This window comes from Sceloporus occidentalis, unplaced genomic scaffold (genome assembly GCF_023333645.1).
Source record: "Sceloporus occidentalis isolate IW3139 unplaced genomic scaffold, rSceOcc1.0.p SCAF_7, whole genome shotgun sequence".
NCBI classification, from domain to species: domain Eukaryota; kingdom Metazoa; phylum Chordata; class Lepidosauria; order Squamata; family Phrynosomatidae; genus Sceloporus; species Sceloporus occidentalis.
In genome coordinates, this window is record NW_028316987.1 from 1,636,673 (window position 1) to 1,660,051 (window position 23,379).

The 23,379-nt window shown below is 40.1% G+C and overlaps 1 protein-coding gene across 1 annotated transcript in view; it reads left to right on the forward strand.

The window, feature by feature from the left end:
- The window catches only part of LOC149308997 (LIM and SH3 domain protein 1), a 68,925-nt gene that overhangs the window by 14,075 nt on the left and 31,471 nt on the right, over positions 1-23,379 (forward strand). The window contains exon 2 of the mRNA XM_089531602.1: positions 2,475-2,569. Within this exon, the coding sequence (XP_089387728.1) occupies positions 2,475-2,569 (95 nt within the window). The remainder of the gene's footprint in view (positions 1-2,474; positions 2,570-23,379) is intronic.

Consider the following 23,379-nt stretch of genomic DNA (forward strand, 5'->3'; position numbering starts at 1 on the left):
TTTCTCTCAGGCTGTTACAGACATCCTGAAATATGTGTAAGCACAAGGAGTCAGAAAGACTTAAGGCTGAAATGGGGTCTCATTTTTATGCATTTAAGATTATGCCTGGGTACTAAAGTAAGATCTTGAATTTGGTTATATTGTCAGTAGAATTAAGAACAGGTTTTGCTTGACTGCAACCAGAGGGGCCTTTTGAATTAAAGAAAACAAAAATTTACTTCTCCAGGAACAATTTGATCTGATCCACAGATGAAGGTGCAAATCTGTTGCCTTGGGCAAAGTGAGGCAGACTCCCTCTGTTCCAGCATGTGCTCTGTTGTGACTGTGTTTAAATATTGGGTGTGGTATTCTGATTCACATTACAATTTCCATAATATTAGTTGGCTGCAGGTTACTTCGCAACCCTGCTAAATGTGTGTTCCAGAGAAGGAGTAAACCTATCCAGAAATCTTGGTTAAATAGTGTTGTGGCAGTTACTGCATCATACACTTGTTATAAAAGCTGTAATTTTACTTGGGAGTGCCACTGTGGTTAGCGGTTTGGGTGTTGGACTAGTGTTGAACTTGGGTGTTGAACAAACTATGAAGACTAGGGGTTGAATCCATGCTCAGCCTTGGAAACCCCTGGGTGACCCTGGGCCAGTCACAGCCTCAGAGGAAGGTGATGGTGGCAAACCTTCTCTGAACAAATATAGCCAAGAAAACCCTGTGGTAGGTTTGGGGTTGCCATACGTTGGAAGCAGCTTGAAGGCATACAACTACATTTTACTTGTGATGAAGTACTGCTGAAAGAGAAGATATACCAAATAGGTATGATCACATGGACTTCACTCACATGGCCTAAAGCCAATTACTAGTCACAACTCAGATTGACTCATAGAATTGGTGGGATTTGTGTTTTGATTCAATATTCCATAATCGATTGAATGGATCTACACTACTTAAGAATAATCAATAGGATTCTAGCCTCAGTATCCAGTAATTTCTTTAGAACTATGAGATTACAGTATGCAGTAATTTCTATGGCACCCGGAGAGTGTTCTTTGTTTGAACCAACACTGAGTCAGACACAATAAGAATGTATATTGCATATTATATTAACTATCAAGCTAATAAGAGATGTCTGTAGAGCTTTTAATAGTGGACTGACTTAAAAATCCATTCTTCATACCTGTATTCTAGTCACTGTTTTGTTTCTTCTCCTCCTGGGGAAAGGCATTAAGAGACTTTGTGATCACAAACTACTTTGCTTTCCACCTGAAGAGGTGAGATGTTATAATCTAGGACCTCCTTCTTAGTATCATAGGCTGACTTTTCTTAAACAGTGACCTTATTTCTGAACCATTTCGTTTTAAAAAATGAAAGTGAGCATTAAAAATGCTTTTAAATAAAATTATGGTTCACACTCTCATGATTTAGTGCATTTTTCAAAGGACGTGGACTTCTAAATGCAACTGTAATTACAGTTTTGTTGACCATGCACATTACCTCATATGATGCCTTGCATTTCTGTACTCATCAGTGATGATTTTTTTTAGAATCTCACAAAATACCTGGAATTTGAAGTGCATGTAAGACAAAACAAATGAGTTTTCAATAAGTACATAGCTGGTTTGAAAAGCTAAAGTTGTGTCCCATTGGTAGTCTTGAGGTAGAGTAGATGCTACATGTAAATTTACATGAAGTTGTTACCTCACCATTCAACAGTTGTTCTATGCAAAACAGTTACACTTTCAGGCTGAAAAGTTTGGAGGAAATTAGTGTGGATTTTCATATTACAGAGATAAATCCTATACCCTTGCTCACCAATTCCAAAGTTTAACTATCAAGCCGGCTTCGCATAAAGAGTTCCCCAGTATCTGATGTCAGAATAACTGTAGCTTTCAGTCAAGTACTACCAGTTTTCAGTGTGTTTGTACATTGGAAAACATACGGTAAATACCCCTCTTAGAAAGGTATCTGGGAATCAAAACTGCTTTTACAAGTCTTGCATGACAATCTTATCTTCCAAGACCAGATGGGAGGCCTAGGTTGGTTACTTTGTTTCAGTAAAAAGACCTTCGGGGTGTGGGATTATATTTCTGTGTTAAAACAACATAAGGCAACTTTCCATTGAGGGGAAGGACTTTTGCTGAAGTCAGGTAGTGAGTTACAGGTATTCCCTGTCCAGTGTGTGACTGTAGGACACAATCTTGTTAGCATTAACTAAATTATACATGCTGGTAACACTTGTTTTACCCCTAGTCTTGCTTTAAAAATAATGTATTTGGAGTTAAATGATTGCAGTAAATTACTCTTGTTTCTAAACAGGCATTTAGTACCTGTGGGGTCCTCCAAAACTAGTCTGCCTGCAGAATTCTCTCAAGTGTAATCTCTAGAGGCATGCTAATAGCAATTCTGGAAATGACAATCTTCAATTAAGAGCAGTTAGTCGAAACTTTCTGTGTTAACACTTCTTTCTTATATCTTTCCCAGTACTGGCACAAAGCATGTTTCCACTGCGAGGTATGCAAGATGACCTTAAACATGAAGAATTACAAGGGCTATGAGAAGAAGCCATACTGCAATGCGTAAGTTGCTTATGCTCCTAGCATCTTGTCTTTTTGCTCTGTAGAGTTGGATATGAAAAGTATATTGCAAGGGATGTTGCCCATCTATAGCTGTCAATGCAGTTGGATGTTGGACTTCTTCAGCAGGCAAGAGACATGAGGAAAGAAGCTGAACATGAGATATAAGGAAGGAATTGGAAGAATGTAGCATAATAGCTGCGAGTAAAAGGTAGACAACTGTGCAGAGTGGAGTCATTGCTTTCCCAATGTTAGTGACTTCTCTCAGTGCCACCTATAAAACTCGCAGGGCTATAAACAGCTTTAAAAACATTTGGAGATGATATTTAGAGAACTGTTTTATTCAGTAGGCCTGTATCCTGATTTTGTACTTGAGTCTTTATGGCTTATGACATTTATAGGATTTCAAACCACATAGTTAATACAAAATGAGTGCCAGAGAAGGAAGGACTTAGTGTCTTCAGCTACTTGTCTCTCTTCCTCTCTCTCCTGGATAGGATAGTTGCTATTAGATTGGCTGACTCTTCTCCAGGGTTGTTTTTTTCTTGGCATGGCCCATTTGTTGTTAAATGGCTCTGTGCGTGGGAGAAGAACAATCGAGCAAATGCTGGCTTGCCCAACTTCCCATTTTCTATTCTTGTTGTTTTTCTGGATTAAAAATTCAGCCTATTTCAGTATGACAAAGTGAATAGTTTTGGGTAAAAGGGATTTTACTTGGTGATAATTGTGACAGTGTTAAAATATTGTTGGTATGCTCCTCAGTGAAAAGCTTCGCAATCTCATTTATAGACCTTTGTTTTAATACTTGAAAGGCATTTGTACCATGGTAGATTCATTTTAGGGTCATCATAAGTCAGGCACACAAGACACACATCCTAAATTACACTGCTTGATGTAAAGAGAACTTGATGTAACTAGGGGTGGATTTTTGTTTGGAAAGACTGAGTACCATTCAGTTCTTATGCTCAAAAGAAAGTCTTCGGTTCAGAATTCTTTCAGTCTAAGCATACCTCCATATTCACGGCCTTGACACTAGCTGTTTCGATTATTTGTGAGGCCAAGGCTGCTAGCCAGGCATTCCTCCTCCCCCTCCCTCCCGGGCTTTTCCCCTCAGGAGAAAAAGCCCAGGAGCCAAATCTGTATTTTGGCCGCCTGGCCAGGCAGCAATCCAGCCAGGAAAAGGAGGAGGAGCCTCCATCTCCACAGGATCCTTTAATTGCCCTATCGCTCCCTGGGCTGTTCAAGGGGTGATGGGGCTGGCAAAGGGAGGATGAGCCTCCATCTCGTGCCCTCCCCCCCAGATTCCTTCCCAGACGGATCACTGCCTGAGCATCCCAGGCAGCGATCTGGCTGGGAAAGGCAATTGGGGAAATGGAGGCTCCTCTTCCCTTTCCCTGTCTAGTCGCCCCCTGGGAAAGGAAGTGATCGGGCTGGGAATGGGGCAGGGAGCCAGTTAAAGGGACGGGAGGGTGGGAAAAATGGAGCGTGGACCCCTGCTCCTCTTCCCCTGACCACCCCTCCTTTAACTGGCTTCTGAGTGGAGGTTGGAGTTATTCACAATTTTTCCATATTCGCGGGGGTCTCATTCCTTTAACCCTGCAAATATGGAGGGACTACTGTATATCTTTACTCTGATGTATCTCAAGATTTTCAATATGAAAAAGTAGATGCCATAAGCCTGCAATCTGCCCAAACAGATGACTATCCAGTCTCTGTTTAAAAACCTCCAAAGAAGGAGAATCCAGCACACTGTGAGGGAATGTGTTCCATACTCAGATTCAAATTTTGTAAGGTCTTTAAATGTTTAAATTATGGGGTAAGCAGCTGCCACAAGATTGAGGCACCAACGACTTTTCTGGTTGGCCAAGTGTTTGTGGGCCAATTGTTTTGTTTTTAGGTTTTTAATTAAAATAAAGTAAATAAAGTAATGACACATATACAAAATAAATGAAAGGTAACTGAAATTAAATTACAAATTATTTATTCAATGTTATTACATCAGTTAAAACACAGACACTCATTAATGATCCTTAATAGCACTTATATTGGCTTTAGTTAATATGTCATTGACTATACAATTGACTACAGTACTGACTGGGCTATGGTCTGTAGTGCATTTAGGGGTTTGTTGCTAAATTTAGGAAGCAAAGTACATTAGAGGTGTTTTTTTTTAAAATAAAATAAAAATGAGGGGTGTATGGGAGTCACATAATTAAGTCCTTTTAAGTCTGCCATAATGATTAAATGCAGGTACTTACAAAAATGATAGGAGGTAAATTCTGGGTTTTAGGGAATTATTTTTCCTTCTCACAAGGATATATTTTCTAAGATGGTGGTTGCTGGGATACATGTATAGGCCATCTAACATACAGTCTTTTTAATTTCTTCAATTGCGTTTTTCCTTTCACAAATTTACTCTGATGTAATCAATTAAAACCCAAGCAAGTAATTGGCTAGGAGTGCTTGCTCAGGTGACAGTCTAATTCCAACTCTGCATAGTTGAAAATAGGCAGATAGTGTCTTTGAATGATTTTGATTATAAGTAACGGGATTATCCTCTCTTTGGTCTATACTCATGTTTCATGCATTGTTAAAGTGCAGAATTCAGCAAAACCTCAAAGCACTGGATTTAGTACATATGTTAAATAGTTTCAGACAAAGATCCCAATATATATGTTCTCTGGCATAATATTTTGGGGATGGGGGCACATTGCAGCTGAGATAGGTATTGGCATAGTCTTGTACAGGGAAGTTTCAGTGTTGCTCACAAGGCCTTCTTTTCAAAACAGCCTCCATAAAACCAGAATTGCACAATGATGTCCTATCATTTTCTCTGGAGTGGGGAAGGAAAAAGGCCATGTTTATGCTGGCAGGAGCAAGCTTGCTTCTTCAAACATGCCTAACACAGGCTTTCCTCTGTTCATACTTTGGCTTCCTGCCAAGCTGTAAGCTTATTGCCCAGTGAGAGCAGTAGGAAGAAGGCTGGGCTTCCTCTCTCTTGTCTTGATGCCATACAGTAATCTGGTCATAACCTTCCAATCAGAGATTCTACTGTTTGATTATTCTGTCTGAGACTTTTGTGCATCATGAGGCAAGGTGAGCAGGGCATATTTGTTCTGATCTTAATGGTTTACGGCCATTCTGTCAATAGTGTCTCTGAGAATAAATTAGACTGAATGATGCCCATTTAGCTCCAGCCGGAGAGCTGGTGTGGTGTAGTGGCTAAGATGGTAGCTTTGAATCAGGAAGTTCCTGATTTTAGTGTTTTTATTCAATCCCCTATATGTAATATAGTGGTACAGAACTGCCTCATTAAGTTGATCTATGCATTACAACAAAGGGGTTGTTGATCAAAAGGGGTGCCTATATAACAGGTTGGCTATAGCTGCCAGTAAGGGAATTTTGATGAAAATGTAGATTCTTTGAAATAATTTTTCATATTTGTGTGTTGGCCCTTTTCCACTGAGCTCATGGACGTAGTCTCATTATCACCTTCACAGCTATGTAAAGTGGATTTAGGGATGAAGCAGACAGTGCAAAAGGTCTGCACCACTGCTGTTCATCCTAGGATTTCAGCAGCCGCACACACCCAGCCTTGATCCAGGCCACCACCATCGTCCTGAAGTGGGTGCCAAAAAGGAGCGGTACTTTACTGCTCCTTTTGAGCCCGGTTCTTTAGGAAAGAGCTGCACTCGGGTTGGTTTCCGGTTGCATTCAGGGTGTACATCAGCTGAATGCCATGCCCCCCCAACCTTTGGGCCATCTGTTTGAGGCCTAGGTTGACTATCTTCATTAAGTGTCCCAGGATCCCAATTATCTTCACCCTGGAGATTAATCTTCCTGAATAATTACTACATGCCATTGACTCTTGACATTTATGACATCATGGCTTTTTCCATTTTTTTTTACTTCCTTAGTCTGATTCAAGTGTTTGAGAGGAAATACTGTATATACTCGTGTATAAGTCCAGAAGTTTTAGTTTAAAAAATTACCCCCAAAAAACTGAGTCAACTTATTCATGTATCAGTGTAAGTACTGTAGTTTAACTCTTATTAAAAAAGGGGGGGACAATCCACTGGTGAAAGGCAAGAGTGTGCTCTGTCCTGGAAGCATTGATCCACTCATCCATCCAGCCCTTAGTGTGAGCACAAACAGTTGTGCTTGCTGGAATTTTGTAAGTTCTTTGCCATTGTTTTTCATTCCTTCATCTTTAGATCCTTTGTTACATGCCAACAAGTTTTACAGTCGACATATCCACAGATCATACCAAAATCCATAACGTTGACCCCAAAATCTGCCCATGACTTATACATGAGCTTGACTTATAGTCAAGTATATAAGCTACTCACAACTCAGCACAACATGTCACATGTTTGATGATTGTGAGCATCTAATCTAGGTAAGAATCATGTCCCAAGCGTTGACCATAAAAAATGTCAGATGTACAAACATCGCATTTTAGATATAATTCTATTTACTAAGGTTTTAATTTACATGTACACCACATTTCAGGATTACAGATAGTGTGGAAAATCACTTTTGGGGTTTATGTCATATAGTTTTGATCTGTTTAAGTGTCTCTATCAATATTGTAAAAATGTATAATTTAATTCCTCTCTGATGACTCAGTCAATCCCTTAGTGTAATTATTAGGGCCGCTACCAATTTATTTGCCTTCTATTATATTTATTATATTTAAATCTTAACAAATCTTTGTACTGATGCTCAGTAAGAGATGTAGAAAGCCATATTCAGAGATATGTCATGGAAAATTTTCCAGTGTTATATTTTTCTGTGGAAAATTTCCACATCATGGAGAGAGAAGCTTCTGTGGTTAATGGAGACCTGTGTATGTAGGTCTCCATTTAACCACAGTTGTCTGGCCTATTCTGTTGCAACCAAATCAGGTAAGATGAACAAAATATAGAATACTATATAATCTTCTAGTTATTCTTGTAAAGTGACAAGCATTGACAGATCTTAGTGTTCAGAGTAACAGATTTAACACATGAACACACTGTGAAGCTTGTTTCTGTTTCAAAGATTCCCTAACTTCTCAGTTAATCCCAAGTAAAAATAGTTAAGACAAAATGTGATAAGTTGTCTGTGCCTGCAGACTCACATCCATCTCTTAGTGAAATAGAATATTGAACTAGTTGTACTGAATCAGGTTTTTTTCTTTTTTTTAAGTTAAACTATTAATATACCTAGAGAGAGCTATTTGTTCTCTTTAGGTATGTGTCCTAAAAAGAGTTCCTTCTTGTGTTGTCTTCGGTTAAATACAAGGGAAATATATCCCATTTAAACAGAGGCTGCCATGCTTTGGACATATCTCAAGATAACATGATTCATTGGGGGGGAAAAACTATAATGCTTGGCAGAATGGGAGGCAGTAGGAAAAGAGGAAGAGGAAGACCTCATATAGACTCCATCAAGAAAGCTGTGGCCCTGAGTTTGCAGTACCAGAGCAGGAGGACTGTTGATGACAGGGTGTCTTGGAGGTCCCATTCTGTAAGTCCTGTAAGTCACTGTAAGTCCAAGCCAGTTTGATGCCAACTAAAAACAACAAATATCTTGTGCTCTTTATAATGATTACAAATTTGTTGTTGTTGTGTGCCTTCAAGTCGTTTCTGACCCTATCATGGGGTTTTCTTGGCAAGACTTGTGTAGAGGAGATTTGTCGTTGCCTTCCCCTGAGGCTGACAGTGTGTGACTTACCCAGGATCAGCTTGTGGGGTTTTATGACTGAACAGGGAATTGAACTCTGCCCAAGCCGAAAACCACTACACCACACTGGCACTCTATTATTCCAGTAAGATAATTTCCATATAAAACTTTGAATGTGTTTGAATATAACAATTAAAGCAAACATGCTAAATCAGATAACATTATTTAAAGTCTTGAAAATTTTCCAGTTCTACTTTTCTTGAAAACATCACTGGGCGAGTTAGAACAAAAGGTCCTACCTATGGCAGAAGAAAAGACCATTTTTCATATTTTAATTGTTTGTTACAGTAACACAAGAATCAAATTACCCTTACCAAATGGTCTTCTTCTTGCTTCAGAATTCCACATTAATTCCATGGCTTTTTTCTGTTTTAGCTGCTTTATTAATTTCCGCTGCAAGCTGTATATTTCTGGTGTGACACACTCATAGACAAGATATGGGAAAGCTGTAATTAGGATCTCCCACAGTTATTCAAAAATAACTGAGGGCTGAGAGGAATTTGAACTGGAGCATTCACTCTCCCATTGCCAACCATTTTGTAACTATTCTGACATTTCTCACATGTGTACTGTGGAAATATATTTCCCACTGGTGATTTCCTTTATTGCTTTTAAAAACTGCATAAAAAGTATATACTCCTCACATTTTAATTCACAAATAGGAAGAGAAATTTCAGAGCAGAATATGGTTTTCTATTGAGAATGAATAAAGTAGCCCAGACTCCTAAGGCAAGGAAGGGTCTATAATTTTACCAAATAAATAAAGCCTCAGGGCAGCTTTGAAATTTCAGCAGCATATGTAGCTGAAGTAAGTGTATGGGAGTGAGTGCTAGTATTGATTGGAACTACTTGAGTGTGTGTTTAATTGTGGAGGCTGCCTCACTGGCACACACCCCACTGTGTGCCTTTTTATTTCTTGAAATGGTGTAGAATAGCTGGCAGGAAGCAAGTGGCCTAGTTGCACAGCCATTTCCTCTTCCCTACTCTTGCCTGGGAGGAAGACTGTGTTCCTTTCTGTAGCACAGCTGCTTTAAAACAGTAATATCTTTTTTGCAGGAGTGGGGGGGAGATGCACTGGAGGACTAATGCACTTGGCTGTCTACAGTTCAGTAGTCTTATTTTTAATTACCAGGTTTTCTAGGAAGAATGTGTATGTTGGTTAAGGGTACCATATTTTTGCCTTAATACAGGTGTCTAGGGTGGTGTTAATTTAAATAATGAGTCTGCTTGGCACTTGCATAGTTGCTGATTTCTAAGCTCCTCCTCCCTCTCAGCTATATCTAAAATGGAGCTCTAAGTTGACAATAGAAGGAGGTGCAAGTTTCTATATTATAAATGAATTCTGAAATAATTCATAAATTGGGATAATCAAGATTTGGAAAAGTCGGGCTTCTGTGCTATAGTATATTGATTCTTCCAGGTAAGTGAAATTTTTCAACATGTTGAGTTCTGTCTGAAGTCTTTCCATTCAAGGGTTTTTGGTGCATATAAGTGCATATCATCTTCCCCTTTCTCTATTGTTTTCTGAAGAATTACTATCATTTAGTAGTAGACCTCATGTACATTTCAACTTTTGCACTGCATGTAGTTACCATATATACAGTGCGCCTATGTTATACACAAGCGTGCGTGGCTTTAAGCATAGATGCTAAAGCCGCACGCAGAGCGCAAGGGGCAGCACATCCCATTCAGATGAATAGGGTGTGCGCCCATGGCGCACGCGTGCCGCCGCACTGCCACACACACAAGCCTCATTCACTTGAATGGGGCTCAAGCATAAGCGGAATTTGCTTTTCGCGGGGGGTCTGGAATGGATCCTCCATGTAAGGCGAGGGTCCACTGTACTCGACTATAAGTCAATCTCATGTATAATTCGAGGGCAGGTTTTGGGGCCATAATTATGGATTTTGCTATGACCTGTGGATATGTTGAGGGTAAACTTAGGGGCATGTAATGAAGGATGCAAAGGATGAGGCAAAGGAAAACAATGCCAAAGAATTTACAAAATTCCAGCAGGCATAACTGTTTGTGCTCACCTTAAAGGCTGGATGAATAAGAGAGTAGAAGAAGGTCAATGCTTCCAGGGCATATCCATATATAGATCTATATATTTATATGACTTAAAATACAGTACTTATATTGACCTATGGATAAGTCGACTCAGGTTTTTTGAGGCAAATTTTTAATGTAAATTTATAGACTTATACATGAGTATATACAACAATTGCATTCAGTACAACAGAAAAACTGACTAGATTTTAAATAGCTGTTCTGTATCTTCCTGGAGTTCTAAAACAAACAGAAACAAAAAACTTGTTACATGTCCAGAACACCTTTGTTTTTGTATTTTGTCATCCATATCATTTCCTTTTAAAGATTAACTCCCAGGTGTTTAGGGATTAATCTTTAGCCATTTGGATGGCTAGCAGTAGATTTCTTATGTGTTACTTCATTTTCTGTTGCTTCATTTGGAGCCTGCTTTATGTCTCCAGATAAACCTTCCACTTAATTTTTCCTTCATATTTTTCTGAGAAATGGGAAAACCAGTTTGTTGTCATGGAATTAAATTGTGGGGAATTTTGGCCATCTTTAGGTACACCTGCTTATATCAACCCCATGAATGATAGACCTCCAAATCACCCTATCATCATCATCATCATCATCATCATCATCATCATCCCAGCTCAAGTCTTGCAGATTTAGGACTATAGCTTCCTTGATTGAGTTTATCCATCTGGCATGTGATTTTCCTCTTTTTCTACTGCCTTACCAAGTATATTGTCTTTGCTAGTGAGTTATGTCTTCTCATGATATGTCCAAATCACAATAGCCTTAGTTTAGTCATCTTGGTTTCTAGGGACAGTTGAGGCATGATTTGCTCTACAACCCATTTATTTGTCTTTTTAGCAGTCTATGGTATCTGTAAAACTCTTCACTAGCACCACATTTCAAATGAGTTGATTTTCTAGTATAATTAATACCCATTATTATGAAGTATTAGAGGAACAGAATTTATGGTGGCTTGAAGATATCAGCTTTCCAAGGAGAAGAGATGGTTAAGGGGATAAGTCCTAATTCGTGGAAGGAGAAAAGAAGGCAGTGAAACATCCATTCAGGGGCATTTTCTCTGTGCAGCTCAGTGCCACTGCAAGATCCAGGGATTTCATAGGCTACAAACAGCAATGCTGGGGGGAAAGTGACTCCAGCCCATGTAGCAAAATTGCCCAGCTAGATGACAGGCAGCCCATCAAACACAGACCGGTGCAAAAATGAGCAGGCATAACACCAGTCCCCTGGTTGAAGGGAGGCTCCAGGAGTTTATGGACATATGGAAGCAGGCCTTCACAGTCAAATGGGTACTGAATATCATCCTTCAGGGCTACAAAATGCTTGGGAGCCCACTGCAGACTGAACTAAGCAGAAGCACAAAGCTGAGCACAGGATCAACTGACTGGAATTCAGGGCCATCAGATTGGCTCTCTTAGTATTCAAGTGACTGGTAGGATGAAGAGAAGTCCTCATAAGGACCAATTCAGCCACAGTCAAAGCCTGTATAAACCACAAAGGGAACAGATCCTGCTCCCTCATGGAGGAGGCAAGGGTCCTCCAGGATTGGGCATAAACCAATCTGCTGTCTCTCAAGGTAGAACACCTCCAAGGTTCATTGGCTCAGCCAGACCTATCTGGGCCAAACAGAATGCAGCCTTGCACTTAAGAGGTGTCCCAGCTAATAATAACTCATTGCAGGAACGCAGAGATACATAGCCAGTCAGTCAGAAGGTCCTCAGTTTTTTGTCCAGGTACCATACAGAGGGGGCAAAAAGGGTTGGATGTACTGATCTCTCTGTGTCCCAAGGGATTATTGTACACTTCTTGGCAACAACGCTTCACACCAGGGTGCTAAAGTGGGCAAGAACCGAAAACACCACATTGATCTTTGACTCAGACCTGACTGAGATGGCCTTGGTGGTGCAAGATAGTCAGCTTGGTAGTGGACTGTCTTCTGCCTCCGACAAGGCTGAATTGGAGGCAGTGCTGTGTAGATGTGACCCAAACTTTGTTCAGAACGAGAACTTGCTGTTCCATAGGGAGCAGGAACTCATACTGCCAGTCTTCCGCAGCCCTCTAAACGGCTGGAGAAGATCTGGCACATACTGGTCATGTGTTGCACCATCAAGGTCTACCAGAAGAGGACCACACAAAACTGGGTGCTCTGAAAGGTTTATTTGTTCCTACTTACAGAGAAGCGTGTGGGACAACCCACGATCAAGATATTATCCAATCTTCCACAAGAAATGGCTAAATGGGTCTTTTTTTTTTACTTAAGATGATCCTATGACGAACATATCACAGGGGTTTATTGGCAAGATGTGTTCAGATGGGGTTTGCCTTTGCCTTCCTCTGAGGCTGAGAGAGTGCGACTTGCCCATGGACATCCAGTGGGTTTCCATGTCTGAGTTGGGATTCGAACCCTGGGGGTCTTCAGAGTCATAGTCCAACAATAGACTTGATTTCTCTTTCCAGTCAACCCATTGTAACTCCAGGATAACTTTTTCCTGTCTTGCGTTGTAAGTAGCTGTAAAAGGAATAGTATTGGCTTTGACACATTTCTTGAATTACATTTGTGCAAGGATGTTGGGATCTTTAACACCCTTTTCTAGAGCTGTTTTCTAAAATGTTTCAAAGTTTAACAGTTTTCCTATAATGAATTTCTGCTCCTTTAAAAATAATTTTCTTTCCTTTACATCAAAACTCAGAGGCCGTTACTAGAAACCCTCTGTTTGAACATGAGCATTAGTTGCTGTTGCCATGGCAAACTGCAGAGCTTGGCTGTCTGCAGTAGCAACATAAAGCTCATGAACCGTGACTGAACCATAAATGTGCCAGTGCTGCTATCCATAGTACATACATTTGGAAATTTGGGATTTTTTAAAAAAGTGATATTAAAGGGGAAATGTTTCTATAGGTTTGGTTTTCATTAGCAGATAAATTCTTCAGTGTATATAGCTTAAGTTGGAAAAATTAGCTGATTAAAGCCATGTCTTTCCTACACCCTAGTGAACAAGAGGGATCGCCTCTTTCCGTATAATCCGCCCTGTGCATTCAGATCCTCTGGGAGGAATTTGTTGCAGTCCACAAAGACCAGATTGACGGCAACCTCGCAGAGGACTTTTTCCGCGATCGCTCCCACTTTATGGAATGGCCTGCCGGATGAGATCCGTCAAATTACCAACCTAGAGAGCTTCAAGAAAGCTGTCAAGACAGATCTCTTCCGGTAGGCCTTCCCAGAATAGAACCCGGCCATGTAACACTTCCCTCACAGACATATATAAGTGAAGATTCTGCCCATCGTTATTCTATTATTGTATTATTATTCTTAGATTTTATCGTCTGTAATTTTAATGGATAGATTTGTTTAATCCTTTTTTAAGGGGTGGGAATTGTATATATCGTATTTTTTAAAGGTTGTATGCCACTTTGATTGTGGTAACAAAAAGCGGGATATAAATTAAAGGTTGATTGATTGATTGATTGATTGATTGATTGATTGAATGATGGTTCTCATTTACATAAGATCTTCTGTAATGCTGAACCAAAGAAATAAGTCTCCTTAGTTCTTTGTCTCTTGCTAGTCTCTGGTCCATCCTGTAACTGATTGTGGTACCCTAAATTCCACTTATCTCAGAGCCTGAATTCCCTTTCTGTCCACTATTTGGCTAGTATTGTGGACTCCTTGAGACCTCCCCCCCTTTTAGATTAACTTGCAGACTTATACCCCCCCCCCCCACTTGACATAGCATATGAATAAAAATAATTTGTTTTTGTTGATGTGCATATTTTCATTCAAACATTCATGTATATTCACATGTTAACATTTTATAAGGAAATAACATCGTTCAAATTAGAACAGTTTTATTTACATAAATCAAATATTTAACTCAACATAAAAAGTTTGGAACATTAAAAATTTTGGAAAGAGGAGGAGGGATTAGGGCCTCCTACTCTTTCACCCCCCTTGAGCAATTCTCACACACCGCCAGGGGTTCCACCCCGCTATTTGAGAATCACTGACCTAGAGCCATGAAATTTACATTCTGTTCCACATATTCACCCTGAAGTTTGGCCCACTTGTTTCTCAAGTTTCTTTAACACCCCCCCCCCACCAAATTCTTTCCCCTGATGTCTGGTCTGCTCTGCTGTTGTTATCACCTCTGAATCATTTGAAAATTTCCTTCCTTTTAAACTTCTTTTAAGGTTTGGAAACAGGAAATAGTCAGATGGAGCAAGATCTGGTGAGTAGGGTGATGGTCTATGTACTCAAACCTCAGGTTTTTCAAAACATCTATCGTCTTGCCAACCCTGTGAACAGCTGCATTGTCCTGGAAAAAGAGAACACCTTTTTTCTTCTTTGCTGTTTTTCCCTCAGTGCCTCTTTTAATCAGCACAGCAAGTTCGAGTAGTATTCTGCATGAACTGTTTGGCCCTCCTAAAGATAGTCATCAAAATACCTTCCTTATCCCCAAAAACTGTGACCTTGAATTTCTTTGGCCATGGGACTGTTGTTTGGTCTCCGTATCATAGTGATGTAACTATATTTCATAAGCAGTGACATATAATTCCAAAAAATGATCACTAAATCGCTCAGAATGCTTCAAAATCACCTTAGAGGTGTCCACTCTATTTCTGGTCAGCATTCAAACATTTCGGTATTTGCTTGGCAGGCAGCTTCTGCAAAGCCAACTGCTCATGAATTATAAACCCAGTGCATTCCTGGGATATCTCTAGTGTCTCAGCAATTGTTTTAGCTGAGATTAACCAACCTGCCAAAATTAGGTCATGAACATGCTCAACATTTCAAGAGTTGACACTGTTGAAACCTCCTCAGACCCTGCTGCATCTTTAGCCTCAAAATCTCAAAGCTGATAGTTGGCACGCCACTTCTTTATAGTTCAGTATGACAGGTACTTGTCACTCAGTGTTTCCATCATACACTCGTGGATTTCCTTTGGAGTTTTTTTTTTCTGCAGGAACAGAAACTTCATCAGGGCCAGAGTTCATCACTTGAAATTTTCATACTATTCATTGATATGGCTCTATCAGTGATCTAAAAATAACCAGAAATTGCTACAATCCTGCAAATTAACATTTACAATACAAAAGAACACTCTTTCAAGCTACACTGAATTTCTCAAGAAGTCTTCATGTTTTGCATCAGGAACACTTTTTTGCATCGTTTGTTTGTTTGCATCAGAAATTTAGTATTCTCTACCTACATAGGAACCTTTGGTTCACAAAGGAAGGAGACATGCTGGATTCCAAGGAAACATCTTTGAATTGCAAATGGACATTAATTTCCTTGACTTTGAAAATCTACCAGTGACCGCATGGCCAAAGGGGGAGGTGCCAGCCTGCACATAGCCCTCACTGCTATCTGAACTAAGACCAGAAACAGAAAATGCAGGCTATGATTAACATCTTCAATTTCCCCCCCATTTGTCTGATGAAGAAGCTATTGTGACTTCGAAAGTTTGCAACATGTAATTGTTTGGATATTACTGGATTTTCTATCTGGCCAACACAGCTACCCTTAGATGTCTAATGGATTAAGTTAGCTACTCTGGTCAGGACTAAAATAGGATTTAGACCAATTATTGTTTTGACATGGAAATGTTTTATTAGAAAATACAGTATAGGAAAATAGATCCTGGCTGTGCTTTTTTGGTAGCAGCTGCAGATTTAATATAGCATCAAATTTGGCCCAAAGGTAATTGGAGCAGAGAGTAGTGACATGGATTCAAAATGGCAGCCTTCTGTACATATGATGATCCTGCTGTTACGGTATTTTATTTAGTTCTCAACAGTCTCTCTGTATTAAAGATTTTCTTAAAAGGGCTTCAGAAATGCAAAAATGCAGCATTTTAATGCTTCTATAACTTGATATAAAAAGAAAAAAAGCTCAAAGCTGGATCCATTGTACCCCACATATTTGTGATACTTCACATTTTATTTGTTTGGTGTTCCTTTTGCAGGGTTGGCATGCAAGGAGGCTTCTAACAACATTAAAAAGAGTCTAGTAAAATAGAATCAATTATACATATTCAGATCCAGTTTAAAACCCAAGCCCAGGTATGGAATTATAACCCAAGCCCAGGTATGGAATTATGTCAGCCAGTTCTGGATGGGGTCACACTTCCCCTGAAAGACTCTGTCCGCAGCTTAGGGGTGCTCCTTGACTCGTCGCTTCACCTGACAGCTCAGGTAGATGCGACAGTCAGGAGCACTTGTTATCAGCTTCGGCTGATACGCCAGCTGCGCCCCTTCCTGGAGCAGGGAGACCTTGAAACAGTTGTACATGCGCTGGTCACCTCTCGATTGGACTTCTGTAATGCGCTGTATATGGGGCTACCCTTGTGCCATGTTCAGAAACTTCAACTTGTACAAAATATGGCAGCCAGGTTAATTACAGGTACTCGTCGTACCGATCACATAACACCGGTTTTGAAATCCCTTCACTGGCTGCCAATTAGTTTCCGGGCAAGGTACAAGGTGTTGGTGATTACCTTCAAAGCCCTACATGGCTTGGGTCCAGAATACTTAAGAGATCGCCTACTTCCATACTGTCCGTCCCGCACTCTAAGGTCCTCGGGGAAGAATCTACTTCAGCCAATAAAATCTAGGCTAACATCAGTCACCCAGAGGGCCTTTTCCATCGCAGCTCCGAAGCTATGGAATGACCTGCCGAAGGTGATCCGTGACATTTCTACTCTTACAGCCTTTAAGAAGGCTCTTAAAATGGATCTCTTCCGGCAGGCCTTCCCTACCTAGTTCTACTCCCCATTTACTGTGACTTATGTCACTCTGTCCACCAATTCTTCTCTTAAATTTAATGAGAAGAATTAAATTAAAATTAATTAAAATAAAATCCTTGCCTCAAGAAGAAGAGCCCTCCCTCCATGACATCATCATCAGACTTGGGAGGGAGTGAAAAAGAGAGGCCCAACTTCCATCAGGCCTAACTGTGAATGTACTCACTTCACTCTCTTTAATTTTATTGTATTTTATTTATTTATTGTATTTTATTTTATTATCTTTATTTTTACTGTTGTAACCCGCCTGGATTCTTTGTGATTGGGCGGGCTATAAATAAATCATTATTATTATTATTATTATTATTAAATATTAAAACAATTGAAAAACACCACTCTTATAATAAAAAAGTAAAATGTCCACATATCCATTTTAAAACCTATAAGCATAATGGGCAGGCATTCTGAATGCCTGTTGGAATAGAAGGGGCTTTGCTTCAAGATGAAAATATTAAGATCATAATATTTTAAAACATGTTTTCTATCCTAATTACATTAATCTGCAATTATTCTTTCATATGATGCTTCTGTTTCATACAAGAGATTGAGAGGCAGAGTGGCTTGTTGTAAAGTTGTAGCTGAAGAAAAGCTAAAATCTATATCTTTTAAAGTCTAATGTGCTTATGGCCCAGCTGTTCTGGGGCCATACCATGTGTTCATGGAATATGTAGCTACTCCATCTAAGCAGGTTATTCTGTTTTGAGATTAAGGGATCCCTTTGCAACATAGCAAAGTTTTCATTCAAGGCATTAACGTTGTCATGCTCACCTGTGGGGACTGTGTTCCTGCTGACATGTTTTGCCTGCACTCACAATAACGGTGAATCAGCAAAACTCTTAAATTAAGGCATGTATCCTGTCTACTTCCCCCCTTTGTTTTCCCCATACTGAACATGGCAATGAGCTATTCTGAATGGTTGTTCATTGCACTAATTCAGCTTTCACTTTTCTTCTTTGTTTTATAATAATTGGGGTGTTGACCAAACAGTAGGGTTGCCGTATTTTGAAAAGCAAAAAAGAGGAACTGTACATTTATCAGCAGTCTACTTTAAATGACTAGTCACTATGACAGCTCTCATTTTAAATACTCTTACTATATAAGCTGTGATAATAACTAGAAGTCTTGCTGATCTTAATTGTATTTAAATAACAACAATTGTATCGTTTAGTGATATTTAATAGCAACAATTGTTTTGTTTACCTCAGCAATAGTCCAACACCACCTGGAATTAGAGGCTCATCTGTCATTCCTGATCTTCTGTTACTTCAGTACTGCAGGTTGCCAACGACAGCCCTACAAGGTAGAGTTGTAGCAAGGAAAACTGTCAGGGTGACTGAAAAGAACAACTGTAGATTGTGAAAGGGGTAGTGGATGGAAAGTCTTGAGAATGTTAAAGGTGTGGGGTGATGAACATATAGATATTTCAGAGGAGAGGGAAGATGCCTACAATAATTCCATGTAGTAGTTCCTTTGTTCCAGAGCTACTGTCACCACCATTATTCTACTTTCCCCCTCCTGCCTCTCCCTCTGAGTCCAGTAGACATAGAGTGTGACTCAAAATTACAAAATATAATCTTGGCCATCTGTAGTGATTGGATGTTCTCTGTATGGTGCTTTGTTTTGCTCCATAGATTTGCGGTAATTAGAGAGTTTTAAAGGCTGCTCGCTTCTCAGTTTCTGAAGTGAGGGAAAATCTGGACATTTAAAAAAAATGCTTCGGGCAGAAATTTTAGCTTTGTGAAGAAGGCTTTGCTGGGAAAAGGAGAATATATCATAATCCTACCTGATGGTTTTACTGGGTACTCCTTTCTGTTTCCATGTCTTGGTCATCCCGATATTTCACATCTGATGTCTTGGAATTGCATATTCTTCTCCCACCCACCCCCTTGTTCTTGGAGGCAATGGCATGGTCATGGAGACTCTTTTTTGTTGTCTCTGGGACTTACACAAATGGGTTATCTGTACCTGCACAGTACATCATTTGAAGCCTCCTAGAGTTAGGGATTAAGTGTTTGGTGGTAGTCCCTCCCATGCTTGGTCCACATGACCAGCACAGTTCCCATATCCTCCTTGCCTGCCTCTGTCAGACACATTGTTCCAGCTGCTCATAGACCTGCCATTCAGTGTTCCTAAGTTTACAAATGGAAGAGCTTTCTCTCCTTCCTTTTTCCATTCAGGTGCAAATTACCCATGTTTTGGTGTTACTCATCTCTTTGTGTGACATGGGACATGGGAGTTTATCAGACAAGGGGAATTGGAAGTATAATCCGATGGCAATCTGAACGCAATCATGGGGTTTAATGTTATTGCGTGATAACCCACTACACGCAAATACAGGCAATGGAAAGTCAGTCCGAATGCAATCATGTGGTTTCACGTTATTGCGTGATAGACTGCCACATGTAAATTCGGGCAGTGGCATGCTATTTTCAGGCAATGGGGAGCCAGTTCGAATGCAATGCATATTCACGTAATTGTGCAAAACTTGTGACTTTAAGTGAATGCGTTCTGGCCCAACTTTCTTTTCATTCGAATTTAAGAGAAATTCCTCCCGTTTGATAAATTCCTTTGTCTCTCATCAGTCAAATGCTGTGATCTCCTGGAGCTTGCAGAACATTGGGAAACTTTCCTGCTTTCCACATCTCTTGATGAAAAGATTCTTAAGGGGATGTAAGAATCTCCATCCTACTGCTGCTGGCCCACAGAAACCTGGAAATGGTTCTCTCCCAGTTGTCACAGAAGGCCTTTGAACCACAGGCTTTGTGCAACCTGAGGCATTTTACTAGAAAGACAGCCTTTTTGGTAGCCATAACTTCAACAAGGAGAATGAGGGAAATATATGTTCTCAGGGTCAATTCCCCCTTACCTGCATTCCCACAGGGACGAGGTGGTCCTCTGGCCCAACATACCTTTCCTCCCTAAGGTGATTTTTGCTTTCTACTTTAACCAGGAGATTTTATTACTTGCCTTGATGCAAAACCCTTCATCTGACTTCAGTTCTCTGTCCACTCCTTAAATGCTCAAAAGGCAGTAGCGTTTTACATGGACTATAAGGCCTCCTTTCAAAAGTTTCAGAAACTGTTTATATGTTACTGTACTAGCAAGACCTCTCCATTGACACCCCCTTGTCGTGGGGGAGAGGCTTGCGCACCCTAATGATGTTGTGAGCTATGCTGGCGGTGGTATAATAGCCACCGGCAGGGCCTCCCATGCCAGACAGGTCACAACCGAAGGGTCTGACCAAGAGCGCCAAAGGGCAGGATGGGCTCTCTAGCCTTATGGCAACCATCCTAGGAGAAGGAAAACTCTAACCCCAAACCTGGGCAGATGGTGCTCGTCTAACCCTGTAAGGTCAACCATCTAAGAGAAGGAAACTAATCAAACCTACGACCAGAGGACCTCGCTGCTACCGTCCATGCTTGTCAAGGCCTCAGCAGACGAATCTCTGGTTTAAAGGGTGAGGCCAGTTCTGTGCACGCTGCGCTCCACCAGAAAAATCCATTGCACAGGCTCGAAGGATACAAAGCGCGGGATGAGTCCTTCCTGAATCTTTGTTCGCGAAGCAAAGCCAGAGAGAGAGAGAGAGACTAGCAAGACAGGCCTACCTGTTTCTGTGCTTCTCCAAGTGGGTTGCTCTCAGTGTCTGACTCACCTATGCTTTTGCTTGGAAGGAACTTCCTCTTCAAGCACAGTCACACTATCAGGGCTATGGCTGCATCGACCACATTCCTCAGAGGTGTCCCACTGCACAGCGTTTGCAGGACAGCCACCTGGTGTTAGCCTTCAACCTTCATAACACACTATAGACTTGGCACAAGATCCAGGGCAGTGGCCCATTTGAACAACTGTCTTTTTCTCTTCTATCACATGACACTCCCTCTTGCTATGGTGAATAGCTTGCTAGTCTCCGATTTGTGCAAGTCACAAAGACTATGAAGAAGAAAAACAGGTTGCTTATCTGTAACTGTGATTCTTTGAGTGGTCATCTGTGAATTCACACAACCCTGTCTGTCCACCCCTCTTTGTGTCCTGTTTTCCTTCTCTCCTTGGCTTCTGAGGGACTGAGTGGAAACTGAACAAGTCCTGTCATGTGGGCCAATCAGGAGAGGGGCTACCATCAAAACACTTAGTTCCTAGCTGTAGAACTTTCTGAATGATGCACAATGCAAGTGCAGATAACCCATTTGTGTGAGTTCATGGACGATCACTCAAAGTAAAAAAAGTTACAGGTAAGCAATGTATTCTTGCATATTCTGTCCAAATTTAATGGAGAGTAGAGTGCTCAGTGCATAGTATACTTACTATTCATTCTACACTTTATTTTTATAGAGCACATTTAAAAATACACTTATTCTTGGCTGATTTTTTTCTAAGTAGCCAACTCTATTTTTAACCCCAGGTTTCCTGCCTTTCTGCTAAATTGTGCTTCCCCCCCTCCTCTCTTCTGTGGCTAGTTGTTCATCTCTGTGTGATATTGGTCGCTAATGCTGTGTGTTAGAAGTACTGAAATAGATAGCTACATTTATTACAATCAACTGATCTAACATCAAATAAACATCAGTCAGCAAACATCATGCTAAATCATAAATAAACATCATAGTAAATTATAAAATTATAAAAGTAAATGATATTAATTAAAAATTCATTTGCAAAATTATATTAAAAGAAAATAAAATGTAACAACATAAAAACTTTGTAAGAGTATAAAATATATAGTATAAAAATTTAAACAAACTAAAAAATGTGTACGCATAGAAACTAATGGCACTTTATAATTGGTTTATCTTCACAACGGTGCTTTGAGGCAGACTATTACGATTCCTTTCAAGGCTACACAGGGAGATCCTAGCAGTGATGGGTCTCAAAAGCAACTTTCCCAGATCCAGATCTCATACAGTTCTTTTAGGACTTTTAGAATAAATGCAATATTGAGAAGGCAGCAACAACTTACCAATGCAGGGTTGTATATACTTAGGGGTGTGAATGGGTTTTAAAGGTATAGGATTCTATATGGAGTTTATAAATCAGAGAGGGCAGAGTGCTTCCCATTCACTCATTGTGATGTTATTGTTTCTGTATACCAGTGTGAAAAAGGAAAGTTGTCATCCCATGAGTAGAGGCTAATTCTCCTTAGTCAGTGTAGAGAATCTTTAGATAGAAAGAAGGCAGAATCCACAGCACTTAACTGTCATTCAGGCTGTCCTGCTTCACTGATATGGCCTAAGGGAAGAAAAGATTCTCAGGCACTGAAGATCCTGTTTCATTAGAGCATAACAACTCTATGTACATTTTAAAAACCCCTCTTAATTTTGCCCACTTATTCATCTGCTTTGAAAGAAGTTCTCTTGCAGCATAAAAAGGAGGAAAAGGGGGAGGAAAAACGGAAGTAATTATGCAGATTTGTAGACATTTCTTCTCCTTTTGCTAGCTAGAGGGAAGACTATGGAATTGTTTACTCTGCTCCACTGGTCTCTTATTCATGTGGTCATGAGTTCACTGGGCATTGGCCTCATTTTCAAGTTTGCCCCTACAGCCACAAAGGCTAGAAATTTGCCCCTTTTAAAAGTAAAGGCTAAAATCCTCAGGACTCTGCACAAAACAATACTGTATTGAACATATGATTGATTTTGGTGTTGTTGAAGTACAGATGTTGTCAAGAGAATGTGATTTGCCAAATGTACAGTAGGCCCTTGGTATCTGCTGAGGTTTGGTTCATGGATACCAAAATCTGTGGAAGTTCAAGTCGCATAATATACAATGTCATAATAAAATGGTGTCCTTTATATAAAACTGCAAAATCAATGTTTGCTTTTTAGAATCTTTATATTTTTAAATATTTTCAAGCCATGGATGGTTGAATGCGGGGACAAAGAATCCATGAATACGGAGGACTGACTGTATGCAAATAAAGTAACTTACATTAATTTCTCCAAATGTACAACTGCATGATCTCTGTATAAATGCATTACTATTCTTTGTGGAAATTTAATGTTGTGCATTGAAAATGGAGCCAGCATAGTGTAGTGCTTTGCGTAATGGACTATTACTGGAGACTAGGGTTCAAATCCCTGCTCAGCTCACCAGGTGACAATGGCAAATCCCCCTGTGAACAAATTGTGCCAAGAAAACCCCATAATAGGGTCACCATAATTCAGAAACAACTTGAAGGGACACAACAACAACATAGCAAATAGAGGTAAGCAGAAGCCTAACCGCTAT